At 52.1% G+C, this 16,739-nt stretch overlaps 1 protein-coding gene across 1 annotated transcript; it reads right to left on the bottom strand.

Annotated features, from left to right (window-relative positions):
* Positions 1–10,860: 10,860 nt before the first annotated feature.
* Positions 10,861–15,631, bottom strand: LOC123359715 (N-myc proto-oncogene protein-like; the record flags this gene model as incomplete). Its single annotated transcript, XM_045001132.1, has 3 exons — positions 10,861–11,120; positions 15,151–15,181; positions 15,390–15,631. Coding segments are annotated over 3 exons (533 nt in total), but the record flags the coding sequence as incomplete, so codon positions are not given.
* Positions 15,632–16,739: the final 1,108 nt, after the last annotated feature.

Genomic DNA, 16,739 nt, shown 5'->3' on the forward strand with positions numbered 1-16,739 from the left:
CCCCGGCATCCCCCTCACAGAGGCTGGCGCAGATTAGGCGGCGAAAGAAAAGGACACGGGACGAGATGTTCTCGGAACTTATGGGCTGCTCCCGAGCCAAGGCGGCCCAGCAGACCCAGTGGAGGGAGAACATGTTGCAGTACCAGCGCTCACACAGCGAACGGGAGGAGAGGTGGCGGCAGGAAGACCAGCAGGCAACTCAAACGCTGCTTGGACTAATGAGGGAGCAGACGGACACGCTCCGGCACCTTGTGGAGGTCCGGAGGCAGGAGGACAGAGCCCCACTGCAGTCTATGTCTAACTGCCCTCCCCCGCCACAAAGTCCCATACCCCCCTCACCCAAAGTACCAAGAAGGAGGGGCGGCAGGGGCCGTGAAAACTGTCACTCCACCCCTGCAGAGTGCTCAATTACAGGAAGGCTCTCATTCCCAAAATTTTGATAAGTCCTTTCCTTCCCGCCTCACCCAAGCCCCCATCCCAGTTTCATCCCCTAACTGTCTAGTTGATAATAAAAAATACTTTTCTGTTAATTACTGTTTCCATCCTGTTCTTTTAGAGGAGACTGTGTTTCAAGGGGGGAAGGGGGTTGGTAATTGGACAGGTCAGTCACCTTTACCAGGGTACAGACACGGGGGCAGGTTCAGCAGCAGGTCACACACACACAGTGCAGTCACTAGGCACCCTGGTCAGTCTGGGAGGTGGTTTTCATGTTTTGTTTTGGGGGGGGGGGGGCTATGTGACTTTGTGGCGGGGGAGGGCGGTTAGAGATCTTATGCAGCGGTCCTTATCCTGGATCACAGAGCCACGCAGCAGGGGATCTGTAACCGTCCTCCCCCGCCACAAAGTCACATAGCCCCCCCACACAGAGTCCCAAAAAGGAGAGGTGGCAGGCTCCGTTGAAACAACCAGTCCGCCACTGCGGACCACTCTAGGAGCAGGAGCCTGTCATTCCTCGAGTTTAAAAGCGGTCTTTACATCACTACACACCCTACCCACCACAGTCTGCATCCCAGTTTCAACCCTTTACCGCGAAATCAGTAATAAAGAAAACGGTGTTAATTAACAAAGTTCCATGTATTTTATTTTTAAACGTGTGTTGGAAGGGGGTGAACGGGGTATGTAACTGCAGAGGATAGTCAACATTAACTGGGTAAAGAAACGGAGGCAGGTTCAGCTTCTCTGTAAACAAACTTAACAGTCACAGGTTACCCTGTTCCCTGAGGAACCTAGCTTTCAAAGCCTCCCTTTCGGATGCACAGCACTTCCCGCTGGGCTCTTCTAATCGCATGGCTGCCTGGCTGGGCATAATCAGCAGCCAGGCTATTTGCCTCAACCTCCCATCCTGCCATAAAGGTCTCCCCCTTGCTCTCACAGAGATTGTGGAGCACACGGCAAGCTGCAATAACAATGGGGATACTGGTTTCGCTGAGATCCGAGCGAGTCAGTAAGCTCCGCCATCTCCCCTTGAGACGTCCGAAAGCACACTGCACCACCATTCTACACTTGCTCAGCCGGTAGTTGAAGAGTTCCTTGTCATTGTCCAAGGCGCCAGTGTAGGGCTTCATGAGCCAGGGCATTAGCGGGTAGGCTGGGTCCCCGAGGATCACTGTAGGCATCTCCACATCCCCAACAGTTATTTTGTGGTCCGGCAAAGTCCTTAGTTCAGGCTTGTAGCAGTGATGGAGTAAACTGCATGTTTAAATCAAGTCTCTGGAACATCCCCCACTGGGATGGGTCAGTCAGTCCTGTGTTCAGAGTTGGGGGGAGGGATAGCTCAGTGGTTTGAGCATTGGCCTGCTAAACCCAGGGCTGTGAGTTTAATCCTTGAAGGGGCCACTTAGGGATCTGGGGCAAAAATTGGTCCTGCTAGTGAAGGCAGGGCCTTTCAAGGTCCATTCTAGGAGATTGGTAACAATCTCCTATTATTATTCGCATCAGCTTGTAGCAAAGTAGAACACGTTAAGGTGTGTCTGCCTCCTCTCCATGGGTCAGTTGTGTAGCTGATGGTCCTTAATGGGCCATCAAGCAGGCTAGGCAGAGCTGACACCAACTTGTCTGCGGGTGTCACCCAGAAGCAGAGCACAAATACAAAATACAGACACTATAGAGCCAATACTCATAACTTCAACTACAAAATGACACATGCATACAGACAGCATAATCATAACCAGCAACCCATAACCTGGTCTTAGACACCTTATATGACAGCCTTTATATAAGATTTGGTGCCAATACAGGACCTGGGTTGCAAACCATGTTCTATATGGTCCCAGTTTACATCAATAACGTCACACCCCCAACACAAAATTGATGCAGGAAGGGATGACACAAACATCGCTGACTGCATCTCAAGAGTTCCCCCTCCTTGGGTCTGTCTCACTGCAGCTAGTGTTGGGCTAGAGGCCGTACCAGTGTATAACAGAAATGGTTTATCAAAGTCATGTTCAATAACATGATTGAATCTCTTTACAAACTCAAGGTAAAACTTGGTTAGAACAACAGTGGATTGGATCTGCTTTTGCCTAACAGAAGTCACGGGCTGATGGGGTGGGCTCTCTGTGCTAACAGCTATTAGCAAGTCTTTCTTTTCCCTGCCAGCCAGGTAATTTACATCAACACAGACACTAGCTTTTAACTCCTTAGCTGCTACCAATTCCAAGGCTGGACTCTGTCTTACAGAAGCAGCAAAGAATCCTGTGGCACCTTATAGACCAGGGGTGGGCAAACTTTTTGGCCCAAGGGCCACATTGGGGTTGCAAAACAGTATGGAGGGCCAGGTAGGGAAGACTGTGCCCCCTGCCAAACAGCCTGCCCCCCACCCCTTATCCACCCCCTCCCACTTCCTGCCCCCTGACTGCCCCCCTAAGAACCTCCAAACCCATCCAACCCCTCTGCCCCTTGTCCCCAACCGACCCCCCTCCATCCACACACCCCCACCCCCTGACCACCCCCTTCCAGGACCCCCTGCCCCTGACCGCCCCCTTCCAGGACCCTACCCCTTATCCATCTTCCCCCCCCCAGCCCCTTTCGGAATGTGGCCCCGCAAACATGGGCGGAGGACTCAACAGGAGCAGGGGCAGCCGCACAGCCAGAGAGAAGCGGCGGTTTCCCCTTCAAAGGGCCGCTTCTCTCTGGCCGGTGTACACCGGCACCTGCTGGGCAGCTCAGCTGAGCTCCGGAGTCGTCCTGCTGCTTTGAGCTGCCGGCAAGGTAAGGGGGGGAGGGGGCTGCAAGCCCTAGGGCTGCCAAGGGAGCAAGTGGGGCAATTTGCCCGCAGCCCCACGAGTATATCTCCCCCTGCCCCTCCCCCCCTTAAATCAGAACTTTTTATAGGGAACCGGTTGTTACGATTTTGGCAGCTCATCACTGCCCACAGGTGTCCCAGCTTTTTCTTAAAAACAGGCAAATTGTCCAGTGCTGGTGAGTCCTGCTGCTGGCTGGATCCCTGCTCGCAGCCGCCCAGCAGCGGGGGGGGGGCGCAAGGCTGGTGGCAGGGGGAAGATGCAGCAGGCAGGGCCCTGCCCCCGTCCCGCTTCTGCCAACACTGGCCGCCAGGGCGGGAGGGGGGCTGAGGGCACCGCAGGCCTCTACTCCCGGAATGACGTCAGCGGGGCGCAGGGCCGGCGGGGGAATCTCTGCGCGGAGGGCCAGGGTGACCCCGGGTCCCTCCCTTACCTGAGCTCGAGAGGCTGGAAGTGCCCCAGGGCAGGCTGGGAGGTGTAGTTCCTGAAGCGCCTCGGACTGGAAGTGACGTAACCGGCTGCCCCAGCAACGGGCACGTCCATCCCGCAGGAAGCGGAAGAAACCCTGTCTGCCCGCCCTCCCTCTCCCGGGGCATGCTGGGAAGCGTAGTTCTTTCCCTTTCACGCTCTCTGATTGGCGGCCGCAGCCCCTGGTGGGGGGATCTACTCCCGGGTGGGAAACGGGACGCGCGGGGGCTGGAGCAGGGGCCTGGCTAGTGATGGAGCCGCTGCCCCCGGCTCGGCCAGGCTCAGCCCCGGGGGCAGCAGGAGAGGGGCGGGACTCAGGGGGTTCCCCTTCGTGTCTCTGGGCGGGGAATCCGCCGGAGCTGGGGGCGGGGCGGGGGGTCTCCACGTGCCGCGGGGCGGGGGATACGAAATCCTCTCCGCCTTGTCCGCGCGGCACTTTTGTGGGTAAAACTTTCCTGTTTCAGGGGTGTGAAAAAACAACCCCCCCAATACACACACCCCAACGATAAGCGTTTTACCGACAAAACACGCTAGTGTGAACAATGCTTTGTCGGTGGGGGGAGGAGAGCTCACCGTCAGCCAGGGCCACCGCCTCTGGCTGGGGGTGGATTTATTTTGTTGTTGGGGGAACTCTCCGGCTGACAGATCGCTGTCCTCACCTGTGCTTTTCCTCAGTAAAGCGTTTGTCATTCGGGGGGTTGGTTTTGTCACAATGCTGCTGCCTCTGGCTGGGGGTGGATTTATTGTGTCGGTGGGAGAGCTCTCTCCTGCTGACAATGAGGGGCTACACTGCTCACCTTTTATTGGCACGGCTGTAGTGTCACTTCTGTCTCCGATAGTGATAAAATATAAAATTCTCCCTCGTGTCTCTGTGATTGTCACCGACGGGGCATAAAATCCAGTCAGCAAGGAGTCTGGTGGCATCTGCAGAAGTGGGTTTTTTACCCACGAAAGCTTATGCCCAAATAAATCTGTTAGTCTTTAAGGTGCCACCAGACTCCTTGTTGTTTTTGTGGATACAGACTAACACGGCTACCCCCTGATACTTAAAATCCAGTCAGGTTTCTCTCCAATTATTGACCCTTCTTGTAGTCTCTTCCTCAGATTTTGCCCCATTGTGATGACAGCCGCGCACTGAGTGCAGTTTGTCACTGAGCTGGCTACAGCAACATGCAGCTCCCTTTCTTGAGTTGATAGTTAAATGATCACTTTTCCCCTCCAATAGTGCATTGCTTTGCATTTATAGAGACACGTGGTTGAGGTGGTATGTTTTCTTGGACCAACCTCAGTTGGTGAGACATAAATTTCTGAGCTACATGGAGCTCTTCAGGAGAATATTCTAAAATTTTGCCCCACTTCCTCTCTAGGTATCTGTTACTTATTTAATATTCCCTGAGATTTTTCCCCTCTCTCTCTAATTATAAAATATTAACAAAATCTGATTGACCTTTTCCAAATTCTTGAATATGTTAGAAAATCTTTGCAGATGTTGCCCTTTTTCTCTTGAGTTGTCAAATAACAATATAAGGCCTGGTCTACACTAAGGGGGGTGGGGGTCGAACTAAGGTACGCGACTTCAGCTACGCGAATAGCGTAACTGAAGTCGAAGTACCTTAGTTCGGGCTACTCACCCGTCCAGACGCCGCAGGAACGAAGTCCGTGGCTCCAAGGTCGACTCCGCCACCGCCGTTCGCGGTGGTGGAGTTCCGGAGTCGACCGGAGCGCGTGGGGAGTTCGAACTATCGCGTCTTGATTAGACGCGATAGTTCGAACTCCGAGAAGTCGAACTCACCGCGTCGACCCACGCGGTAAGTATAGACCTACCCTAAGTCACTCAAATGTAACCTCTACCTACTATTGACTATCGATATAAAGTCCCACACATTGTTCCATTTTCTTCTCTTATTTGTGAAAATTGATCCAAAATTCTCCAGATTTCCACCCTTCTCTCTCTTTAAAGACTGAACATTGATATCAGCTGTCAGATTTTGCCTTTTTCTGAGTAATTATCAAATGTCTGTTAAAAAGCATTGGGAGTTTTGAGACGTTCCCATTTAGTTGCAGCAAGTTCTCCTCTTTTGGAGGGAATGTGTTGCCTTGAGCCATTCTCCATCTTGGCGGTTACAGGGGTTTAAATGGTCAACTTTCTCGTCTCATTTGATGCTCATTTCTTTATCTCCATTAAAATGTTTGCTGAAGAAAATGACTTGCCCCATATTTAATACACAAAGCCAGAGGCTTCCCCCTTTTGTGGGGGGGGAGGTGTCTCCCAGCTGTGACTGGCTCCTTTCTGCCCAGGCAGTGCCCAGAGTGGCTGAGAATCCCCACCCTGCTGTATTAGCCCCTCGCTATGTTCACCAGCAGTATCCCAAACCCGCATGACGAATGGTCTCTGTGAGGGGTTGCTCCCCCCAATGCTGAGATGTATTCGCCTCTGCGGTGGGTTTCTGTTGGCCATTATGTGCAAGTCACGGGGCACCGAAATGTCTTAATTTTGGCTCTTCCATGCCATCCATTCTCCTGTTAAAGAAGCATCACCCAGCATGGGCGGCAGGTTATATAGACCTGCGGTGCCTGGGCTCGAGGAATATTCAGGGCCGGGTGCCCTGCTCCAGCAATATTTGGAGCTGGGTCTCTCCCCTGGCCCTGCCTGGATGGGGCCCCGGCCCCGGCCCCCGCAGGTCTCCCCCCCCCGCCTGTCCCATCACGTCTCTGCCTGGAGCAGGTCCCAGCCCCCGCCGCGTGTCCCCCGCCCCCCGCCGTGCCCCGTCCCTGCCTGACAAAAAGCAGCGCGCGCCTCTCCCCTGCCTGCTCCTGCTGCCGGAGTAGAGCGGCTCCTGGCAGAACGGCTGTCTGCTGCCCCAGGGTCCTAGTGCCTGCCCGCCACTAAGGGCAAGGCAGCTGCCCTTACCCTGAGCCTCTCCAACGCCCCAAACCCTCAGCCCCAGCCAGAGCCCTCATCCCCCCGCACCCTAATCCTCAGCCCCAGCCAGAGCCCTCATCCCCCCGCACCCTAATCCTCAGCCCCAGCCAGAGCCCTCATCCCCCCGCACCCTAATCCTCAGCCCCAGCCAGAGCCCTCATCCCCCGGCACCCTAATCCTCAGCCCCAGCCAGAGCCCTCATCCCCTCCACACCCTAATCCTCAGCACCAGCCCTGAGCCCCCCGCATCATGAACCCCTCATCCCCCAGCCCCAACCAGAACCCTCATCCCCTTGCACCTTATACCTCTCCCAAGCCCTGACCCCCCCCCGCACAGCATGAACCCCTCATCCCCTTGCACCTTAATCCTCTGCCCCAGCCCTGAGCCCCCCCTGCACAGCATGAACCCCTCCCCCCGCACCCTAATCCTCTGCCCCAGCCCTGAGCCCCGCCGTGCAGCATGAACCCCTCATCCCCCTGCACCCTAATCCTCAGCCCTGAGCCCTGAGCTCCCCCCGTGCAGCATGAACCCCTCATCCCCCGGCACCCTAAGCCTCAGCCCCAGCCAGAGCCCTCATTCTCCCGCACCCTAATCCTCAGCCCCAGCCCTGAGCCCCCCCGCGCAGCATGAACCCCTCATCCCCCTGCACCCTAATCCTAAGCCCGTGCCCTGAGGCCGCCCCCCGGGCAGCATGAACCCCTCATCCCCCCGCACCCTAATCCTCGGCCCCAGCCCTGAGCCCCCCCGCGCAGCATGAACCCCTCATCCCCCCGCACCCTAATCCTCTGCCCCAGCCCTGAGCCCCCCCGCGCAGCATGAACCCCTCATCCCCCTGCACCCTAATCCTCTGCCACAGCCCTGAGCCTCTCCCCACAGGATGAACCCCTCATCCCCAGCCAGAACCCTCATCCCCTCGCACCCTAATCCTCTGCCCCAGCCTTGAGCCCCCTCCTTTATCATGAACCCCTCAGCACCAGCCAGAGCCCTCATCCCCCCGCACCCTAATCCTCTGCCCCAGTCCTGAGCCCCCTCCTGCATCATGAATCCCTCATCCTCAGCCCCACAGCCCTCACCCCTGTATTCCCTCCTATCCCCAAACTCCCTCCCCACAAGGTGCACCCCCCTCCCCTTCCCACATACCCTTCCCAACCCCAAACTCCGTCCCAAAGCCTGCACCTTCACCCCCTCCTGCACACCCACCCCTGCCCCAGCCTAGAGCCTGCACCCAGCATCCAAACTCCATCCCAAAGCCTGCACCCTGCACCCCTCCTGCACCCTAATCCCCAGCCCAGCATCTGCACCCGACCTCCCACTCCCGAGCCCCCTCCCAGAGCATTAGGCAGGTGGGGGCGGAGTTTGGGGGGGCGGAGTTGGGGGGCGAGTTCTGGGCACCACCAAAATTTCTACAAACTTGCCACCCATGTCACCCAGGGCTATCTCCACCTGTGTGAATGGTTGGCCAGGGCGGCTAATAAATGGATAAACAGGTTTCAAATGTTGATATGAAACCACAGATTGTGCTTCTTTCCCCCTTTTCAAACGTGCGGCCTTGTAAGCATGTGGACTCACCCCTGCAGCACCACCTGCTGGTCTCTCAGGGAATTAGCTCCCAGCCTGGAGCACCCTCTGCAGGCCTGTGATCCACCACAGCTTGGCCACCCCATGTCCCTCCCAGACTCTGGTGCCTATTTTCTCTGGGGTGCTGCCCCCTGGCAATACCCCAACAATCTCTATGGGTCTCCCTTCCCCAGGGAGCCCCCACCCACTTCCCCCCACCTCACCTCAGTCTGGGCTACTGCCAGTCCTTACCAAGCCCCCACTCACTGGGGCAGACTGCAGTAGAAAAGCCACTCATCACTGGCAAGGCAGTTTGACCTGCTGCCTTCTTCTACCACCCAGTACCTCTATGGGCCTGGAACCAGGCCCTGCAGCTTGGGGAGTCACCAGACTGGAGCACCCCTGCTCCTCTGGCTCTTCCCCAGCCCTGCTTCACTCCCAGGTACCCTCTTATTCCCCTGCAGCCAGGCCAGTCTCCCTCCACAGCTAGAGGAGAGACTCTGCTCTGCTTCTGGCTGCCCTGGCCTTCGTATAAGGCCCAGCTGCCCTGATTGGGGCATGGCCCAGGTATGGCTCCTTCCCCATTCAGCTTGAGCTTTTTCTCCTAGCCCCTAGGCCTCTCCCAGGGATGGCTTCTACCTTGTCAGGGCTGGATCAGGTAACCACTCCGCTAATGGCCATCTACGTGACCAGGGAGAGGCGGTTGGCCAATGGAGACTCCTGTGACTGTGGGGCTTGTTTCCGGTCCTTAGTCTGTTCATGTATCCGGGCGGAGTTCCTCTGGGCGGCATCCACTGGTTCCCTTGACGCCTTCGAGGAGCAGTGGGCGCTGTCCGGGGTTCTCTGCTCGGTGTCCCCATCAGGCTCCCTTCTTATGACCCTTTGACTGCACTCCTGTCCCTGTTCTTTTACTAGTTGTCCCCCGAAATTAGTGGGTTTCTGAGGTCCCGTAGATCCTCCCCTTAGGCTGGGGGGGGGGGGTCCTTTAGCATTGGGCGGAATTCCGCTCGGCCAGTTTCCCAGAAACCCAATAGATACAGGCAGCTTCAGGTTTTGAAGGGGAAACTGTTGCTATGAATCCTTCTCAAAATATGGGGAATGAGCAAGGGGGTTATACCGACTCTCCTAACAAATGGTGACCAACCTTTGGGTTATGTCCTTTGATACATTAAGAAAGAACAGAATTCAAGAGTAAGACTCAGCTCCTAAGATCCTGGTTCACCACACAAACACTTCTCTTTCCTTCCTAGGGCAATTATTTCCACTAATATTCTGCTCTCATGATGATACCTCAGGTATGGGAGCCAGATCACCAGCTGGTGGAAATCAGCAATGCATCCTAGCCCTGAGAGTGCTGTGCATTCAGTGACTGACCCAAACCCTGCTGAAGTCAACGAGAGTCCTAATGGGCTTTGCATAAGGCCCATACAGCAGTGGTTTTCAACCTTTTTTCATTTGCAGACCCCTACAAAGTTTTAAATGGAGGTGCAGACCTCTTTGGAAATCTTAGACATAGTCTGCAGACCCCAGGGGTCCACGGACCATAGGTGGAAAACCATTGCCCTAGAAAGATCACTGTATCAAAGGAGAGCGCTGAATGTGGATTGACAGGAGTACATTACAATTGTTCCCATTACAATTACTTTGTTACGAGAAATGGTAATTCGCTGGCATTTCATCCCTCCTGTAATATAAGCTCTATCCTGTGATTGTAAATGCATAGGAGCTGGAATCGTGTCTTTATGTCTCATGGGCACCATTAAAGTAATAGCATTTATAATAAAAAAGAATAACTAAGTTGAAAAATAAATATTGAAGAGCACATCATGTAACTGCTATTTATTTTCATAAACACAAGGTATTTCAAAATGTTATAAGAAACACACTAAATGTACATCCTTGGAAGAAATTAAAAATGGAACTTTGCGGTTACCCAGTTCTATGCACCAAACATTAACAAATACATCAACTGGAAGAAACAGTCTAAGAAAAGGCATATTTAGTAAATTCCTTTACAAAAGTTTTCTTAGTTCAAAAAAGAGATACAGTAATATCCACGGCCAACTTTCAGAACTCATTTTCACATGAAAATATAAGTATCAAATGTAGTTGTCTCAGCATCATACTAAAGTACATACTGTACTAATTCTTACCCTGCCTGTATAACAGAGATTAACAATATATTTGTATACAAAAACATGCTCCTCAAACATTGAGGTATTACCGAACTTAGGTATGAACTTCTCCACCTCTCATAATCCAAGACATGTACAAAAGGCAAGTGTGTACATCGTGTTTACAGAAAATGCCCACAGAAGTACAAATGGTAACCCCTGAAGTTACATCAGGTAGAACATAAGCACCATTCAAAATTAGGAATCAATGTTTTTAAAGTCAACTAGGTGCCATCAGTAGCTCCAAATGCTCACAACTTTTAAAGAACATCTATAGTTCTTAAGCAATACGAGGGCAGTGCATCGTTGTTTGGCAGTCTGTTGAACTCCTTGCAAAAACATCCATGTACTCTCTACCCGGATAATACAGTTCGTCAGCTAGTTCAAGGATTGGATCGAAAGGAAAACAACATTAACATCAGAAAACACCATTTTTTTTAAAGAATCAAAAATGTGCAAAGTGGCAGTGACCGTCCAGGTCAGGTAAAAAAAAAAGTTAACACGTCTCCATGTGTTCTATTTCCATTAGCAACTGCTGTTGTCTGACTTGCAATTTTTCCTTTTCTAGCAATAACTTGTGTTCCTCTGCCTGAAGGGAATGGATATAATCAGTGGCTTTATTCAAGATGAGTATTTTTGCAACTTTCTCATTTTTAACCAGTTCAGGTACATGATCCCTTAACGTGAGGAAACTAGAGCGCAGATCCTTATTCCGCTGACGTTCCAGACAATTGAGGCGTAGACGTTTGCTAACCTCTGGGCTTGGCTACACTTACAAGTTGCAGCGCTGGGAGTTACAGCGCTGGTCATGCAGCTGTGTAGGGCCAGCGCTGGAGTGTGGCCACACTGACAGCTACCAGTGCTGCAGTGTGGCCACACTTGCAGCACTTTCCAGCGCTGTATTGAGAGGTGCATTGTGGGCAGCTATCCCACAGAGCACCTCGTCCTGTTTTGGCGCCGTTTTGGCGCTGAGTATTGTGGGAAGGGGAAGGAAGTGTGTGGGTCATTCCGCTTCCTGTTCCAACGCCCCGTGGTGCATCGCTTCACATCCCAGCATTCTGTCTTTCTGGCAACGTTTGGCGCCATTGTGAGTGTCTTTCTGCTCTGTGTGTGAATCGCGATTTCTGTGGGAAATGGAGCCCGAGCTGCTGAGGACTGTGCTGATGAGTGTCGCCAGCACAACACGTTTGGCAGTCGAGCTATTCCTTCAGCTCCAAAGTGACAGTGAGGAGTCTGACGATGATATCGATATCGATTCTCCTGCCGCGTGTGACACTACAGTGCTTGTGGCATTCACGGAAATGCTCAGCACCGTTGAACGCCGCTTTTGGGCTCGGGAAACAAGCACTGAGTGGTGGGATCACATCGTCATGGAAGTCTGGGATGACAAGCAGTGGCTGCAGAACTTTCGTATGAGAAAAGCCACTTTCATGGGACTGTGTGCTGAGCTCGCCCCCACCCTGCGGCGCAAGGACACAAGATTGAGAGCTGCCCTAACGGTGGAAAAGCGGGTGGCTATTGCAATCTGGAAGCTGGCAAATCCAGACAGCTACCTGTCGGTCGGGAACCAGTTTGGAGTGGGAAAGTCGACCGTTGGAATCGTTTTGATGCAAGTTTGCAAGGCAATTAATCGCATCCTGCTAAGAAAGACCGTGACTCTGGGGAGCGTGCAGGACATTGTGGATGGCTTTGCACAAATGGGTTTCCCTAACTGTGGAGGGGCAATAGATGGGACGCATATTCCTATTCTGCCCCCCCCCCACCTGGCATCAGAGTACGTTAATCGTAAGGGGTATTTCTCTATGGTTCTCCAGGCGCTTGTGGATCACCGCGGGCGTTTCATTGACATTTACACAGGCTGGCCTGGAAAGGTGCATGATGCACGCATCTTTTGGAACAGTGGCCTGTTCAGGAAGATGCAGGCAGGGACTTTTTTCCCAGACAGGAAGATCACAGTAGGGGACGTCGAAATTCCCATTGTGATCCTTGGAGACCCCGCTTACCCGTTACTGCCTTGGCTCATGAAACCCTATACAGGGAAGCTTGACAGGAGCAAGGACCGGTTCAACTACAGGCTGAGCCGGTGCCGAATGACTGTGGAGTGTGCTTTTGGCCGTTTAAAGGCACGCTGGCGTTGCTTGTATGGGAAGCTAGACTTGGGGGAAAGCAGCATCCCCGCGGTTATATCCGCTTGCTGTACCCTCCATAATATTTGTGAAGGGAAGGGTGAAACATTCAGTGAGGCATGGACCACCGAGGTTCAAGTCCTGGAGGCTGAATATGCACAGCCAGAGAGCAGGGCTAATAGAGAGGCCCAGCACAGGGCTTCAAGGATTAGGGATGCCTTGAGGGAAGAATTTGAAGCTGAAAGCCAACAGTAATGTTTGCTGCCTTGCATGGGAGTGAATTGCACTGTTTACACTGTTATTCTATTATCCCTAAAATGATTTGCAGTGCCTCTTTCTTTACTGGGCTAAGGTATCTTTCACTATCTGCTATAATAAAGACTGTTTTCAAAGCCAAGAATTGTTTTATTGAAAAGAAATAAAATTCCTTGACAGACAGACACACAACATTTCATGAACACAAGAGGGAAGGGGTGTGGGTTGGTGAACTGTACAGTCACAAGTTTGCATATGTCCTGTCTGGAGTGCTGTTTAACGAATCCTGCACTTCAGGGTGCATATACTGCATGGTGATGGGGGTTGAGTGCAGAGGGTAAGGGTGGTGGTAGGTATCAGGGCTGGTTGGTGAACGTACAGGTGTTGGAGGCAGCTGGTGGTGGTAAGAACCTGAATGCTGGGGAAAGGCGGTTTGAGCTGACATTGGGGCACAAGGCAAAAAGCTTTGGGACGGGGGGGGCTGTGGGGCAGCACGGGACTGCTCTGCCTGCATGGCTACGATAGCCTTGAGAGAGTCCGCTTGGCTCGACAGGATGTCTAGCAGCTGGTTTGTGCTTTTCCTCTTTGCCACAGCGTTTCTACGCCAATGTCTCTGGCGGATCATGCTTTCCTTCTCTCACCACTCCTTCAATTCCTCTCTCTCTGCAGCAGAGTGATGAAGAACAGTCTTCAGCATGTCCTCTTTGCTCTTTCGGGGATTTTTTCTCAAATTTTGTAGCCTCTGTGCTGTGGAACATCTGCTCACTCCAGGAGTCAAGGTCACTGTAGAAACCCAGAAATGAAACATTTAACAGGGGCAGCATTGTATCCACTATCTCCAGACATGAATTGTTACACTGAGGGAGTTCGCACTTTTGCATTCTTTTACCACACGCATAACATGACAGAAGCCACGAAATGGTGAGTTAGGGGTGCTTATAGAGGGAGAAGTGGGGCTTGATTGATAGAGGGGAGCTGGTTGCTTCGGGTAATCTGGAGTGATAGAGGGGTTGAGTGAAGATGCAGCTGCAGGGGTGATCTTCACTATCTCCCTATCTCTTCACTAAAGAGTCTCCCAACATTTTTCACAGGAGTTAATCCTGGAAGATGTCTTCCTGCTGCGAGTCACTAGGGGACAGCGGGAGGCTCTTTTACAGCAATGTGGATTCCACCCGGGACCCTACGCGGCTTACCTGTGTTCAGAAATGATCCCCCCCCCACTCGCGGAACAGTGGCGCGTCAGCGTCAGCGTGACTGGGACAAGAAACACAGTGGCTCTCCCTATAAACCTGCGCAGGCATATTGCCCACGCTCTGGCTGAAACTTTTGCTGAGATAACTGAAGCAGATTACCGCGACGTGATAGACCACATCAACGGGCTATTCCACATCTAGAGGCTGGCATGCATGCAGCCATAACCCCCCTTCCTCTCCAGAAACATTTCCACCCAGAAAATAAAAGCCGCTTACCGTTAACCCGCTCCTCTGCTTGTCCTTCTGCAACTGCTGGCTGCTGCGATTGGGTACTTTCCTCCTGGCTTGAGAAGAGCTCCTGGCTGCATGCCCACTCTGGGGTGTCTTCCCCCATACCAGTAGCTTCACTCGTGGTTTCCTCCCCCCCCCGCCGCCGCCGCCGCCGCCGCCTCCGCCTCCTCCTCCTGTCCCCCAGCCTGCTCTGAAGTGTCCATCGTTATCCTGGGATTGGCAGTGGGGTCACCCCCAAGTATCTCGTCCATCTCCCTGTAAAAACGGCAGGTCGTGGGGGCAGCTCCGGATCGGCGATTCCCCTCGCGGGCTTTGTAATAGGCACTCCGCAGCTCCTTAACTTTCACCCTGCATTGTAGTGCGTCCCGATCATGGCCCCTATCCAGCATGGACCTTGATATCTGCTCAAAGATATCGTAATTCCTACGGCCGGAGCGCAGCTGTGCCTGCACTGATTCCTCCCCCCAAACACTGATGAGGTCCATCAGCTCGCCATTGCTCCATGCTGGGGCTCGTTTGCCACGTGGAGGCATGGTCACCTGGAAAGATTAACTGATTGCACTCCACACCTGGCTGCAGCAAACAGGAAGGAGATTTTTAAAATTCCCGGGGCATTTAAAGGGCTGGTCACCTGAGGCAAGAGCAGTAGAGTGCAAACTGATGAGCAGAGTGGCTGAACAGGAATTCTGGGATAACTCCTTTTTCCCTGGAGGACACTTAAAGCGCTGGTGAGTGTCCACACCTGCTGAGCAGCGCTGGATCACCAGCGCTGCACTCCTTATACCCCTGCCGGGATGGGTTTTCAGCCAGCGCTGCAACCAGGGAGTTGCAGCGCTGGTTGTGCCCTGCAAGTGTGGACGGGGTGTAATTGCAGCGCTGGAAAGCCTCCACCAGCGCTGCAACTTGTAAGTGTAGCCAAGCCCTCTGACTCTACATTTTGAGGACTTGAACTCTTAGACTCTGTAGAAGCAGCAAAGAATCCTGTGGCACCTTATAGACTAACAGACGTTTTGCAGCATGAGCTTTCGTGGGTGAATACCCACTTCTTCGGATGCAAGTGGGTATTCACCCACGAAAGCTCATGCTGCAAAACGTCTGTTAGTCTATAAGGTGCCACAGGATTCTTTGCTGCTTCTACAGAACCAGACTAACATGGCTACCCCTCGGATCTTAGACTCTGGTTGGATCATGGGATCTGTGACATGGGGCACCTCATGTTTTAGCTTTTCCTGCGGCAGGGCATCTTCACTTTCAATGTATGGGGAAGTGGCAGCGTAGTAATAATGCTGGTGAATCGGGGTGCAATGCTTTAGAATAATAGTCATAACAGTCTTCTTGGAGGAAGAGTGTCTTTTCTCCTCTGCCAGAACCTCAATGTCTTCCACTTCATCCTCTTCCTCATCTTTAGAAATACAAAATATAAGATAAAGAAAGTAAGTTGTTCTCGACAAAAAATATTCATACAGTACCTTGACATTTAAAAACTAGTAACATATCTGTGTGGATTCTCAGGACAAATGGCAATCCATAGGTTTTTTAGTGTTCAAGGTATGCACTAAAAGCAAAAATGCAGTAACTGAGGATAAAAATAGGTGGCATGTACTATCTACAGATAGATGGAGATAGATAGTGCATACACTCACACCCAGACACAATAAGTGGGGATCTTTGCAAAATTAATTTTAGAACCCTAAACCAGACAGTTTTCTGCACTTTCAAGCTGTACAATAGGAGGACACATGAAGGTGCAACCCAAATAAACACACTAGAGGAAACAGTATTAGAGAAAATGCCCTAATTTATACTTTAACCATCAAACTGGGGCACAGAACACACATGCGTGGGCGCGTGCACAAACACGCGCACACACAATGTCACAACTCTTCCCTTGCTTGATCAAAAAGGAGCCAGAAAAGTAAACAGTTGCTGGATTTGTTCTGATGCGGAATGTGAAGCTGTTCCAGCGTGAGAGTCTCAGTAAGACGGTGCTCTGGGCTACTGCCAAGAAGACAGCTCCTCTTGGGAGGAAGTGCTGCCTCACAGAAAGCTGTCCAGTCACAGCCATTAAAGAGACATTGAAACAGAAGACTTGTCATCAAGTTTAGGATGATGGTCATATGGATCCACTCATTTACATTTGAGAAACTGTGCTTAGAACTGAACGGGGCTTCTTTGCAATTACAGGTGGGTTTTCTACATGAGAGGATTTTTTTAGCATTCTGGATTTTTCTCCGTGTCTTAATCCAAAAGCCCAAAGTCAAACATTTCCCTGCTAAATTATTAGACTGCCCAGCCATTTAAAAGCCATGTACAGGGGCAGGATTATTTTACACTAAAAACATTTTTCCTGTCTTGGCAATGCACTATTTGCACAAATACATTCTGCATTAGCTGCATTTTATTTGGCCACATGAATGAATTTTGAGATAAACCACACTGTAGGCTTTGGCATGGGAGAAGTTTAAAAAAAAACAACACTCAAGTTCATCCAGCATCTGTTAAGTAAAAAT

The sequence above is a fragment of the Mauremys mutica genome, unplaced genomic scaffold (genome assembly GCF_020497125.1).
Source record: "Mauremys mutica isolate MM-2020 ecotype Southern unplaced genomic scaffold, ASM2049712v1 Super-Scaffold_100167, whole genome shotgun sequence".
In the NCBI taxonomy this organism is placed as follows: domain Eukaryota; kingdom Metazoa; phylum Chordata; order Testudines; family Geoemydidae; genus Mauremys; species Mauremys mutica.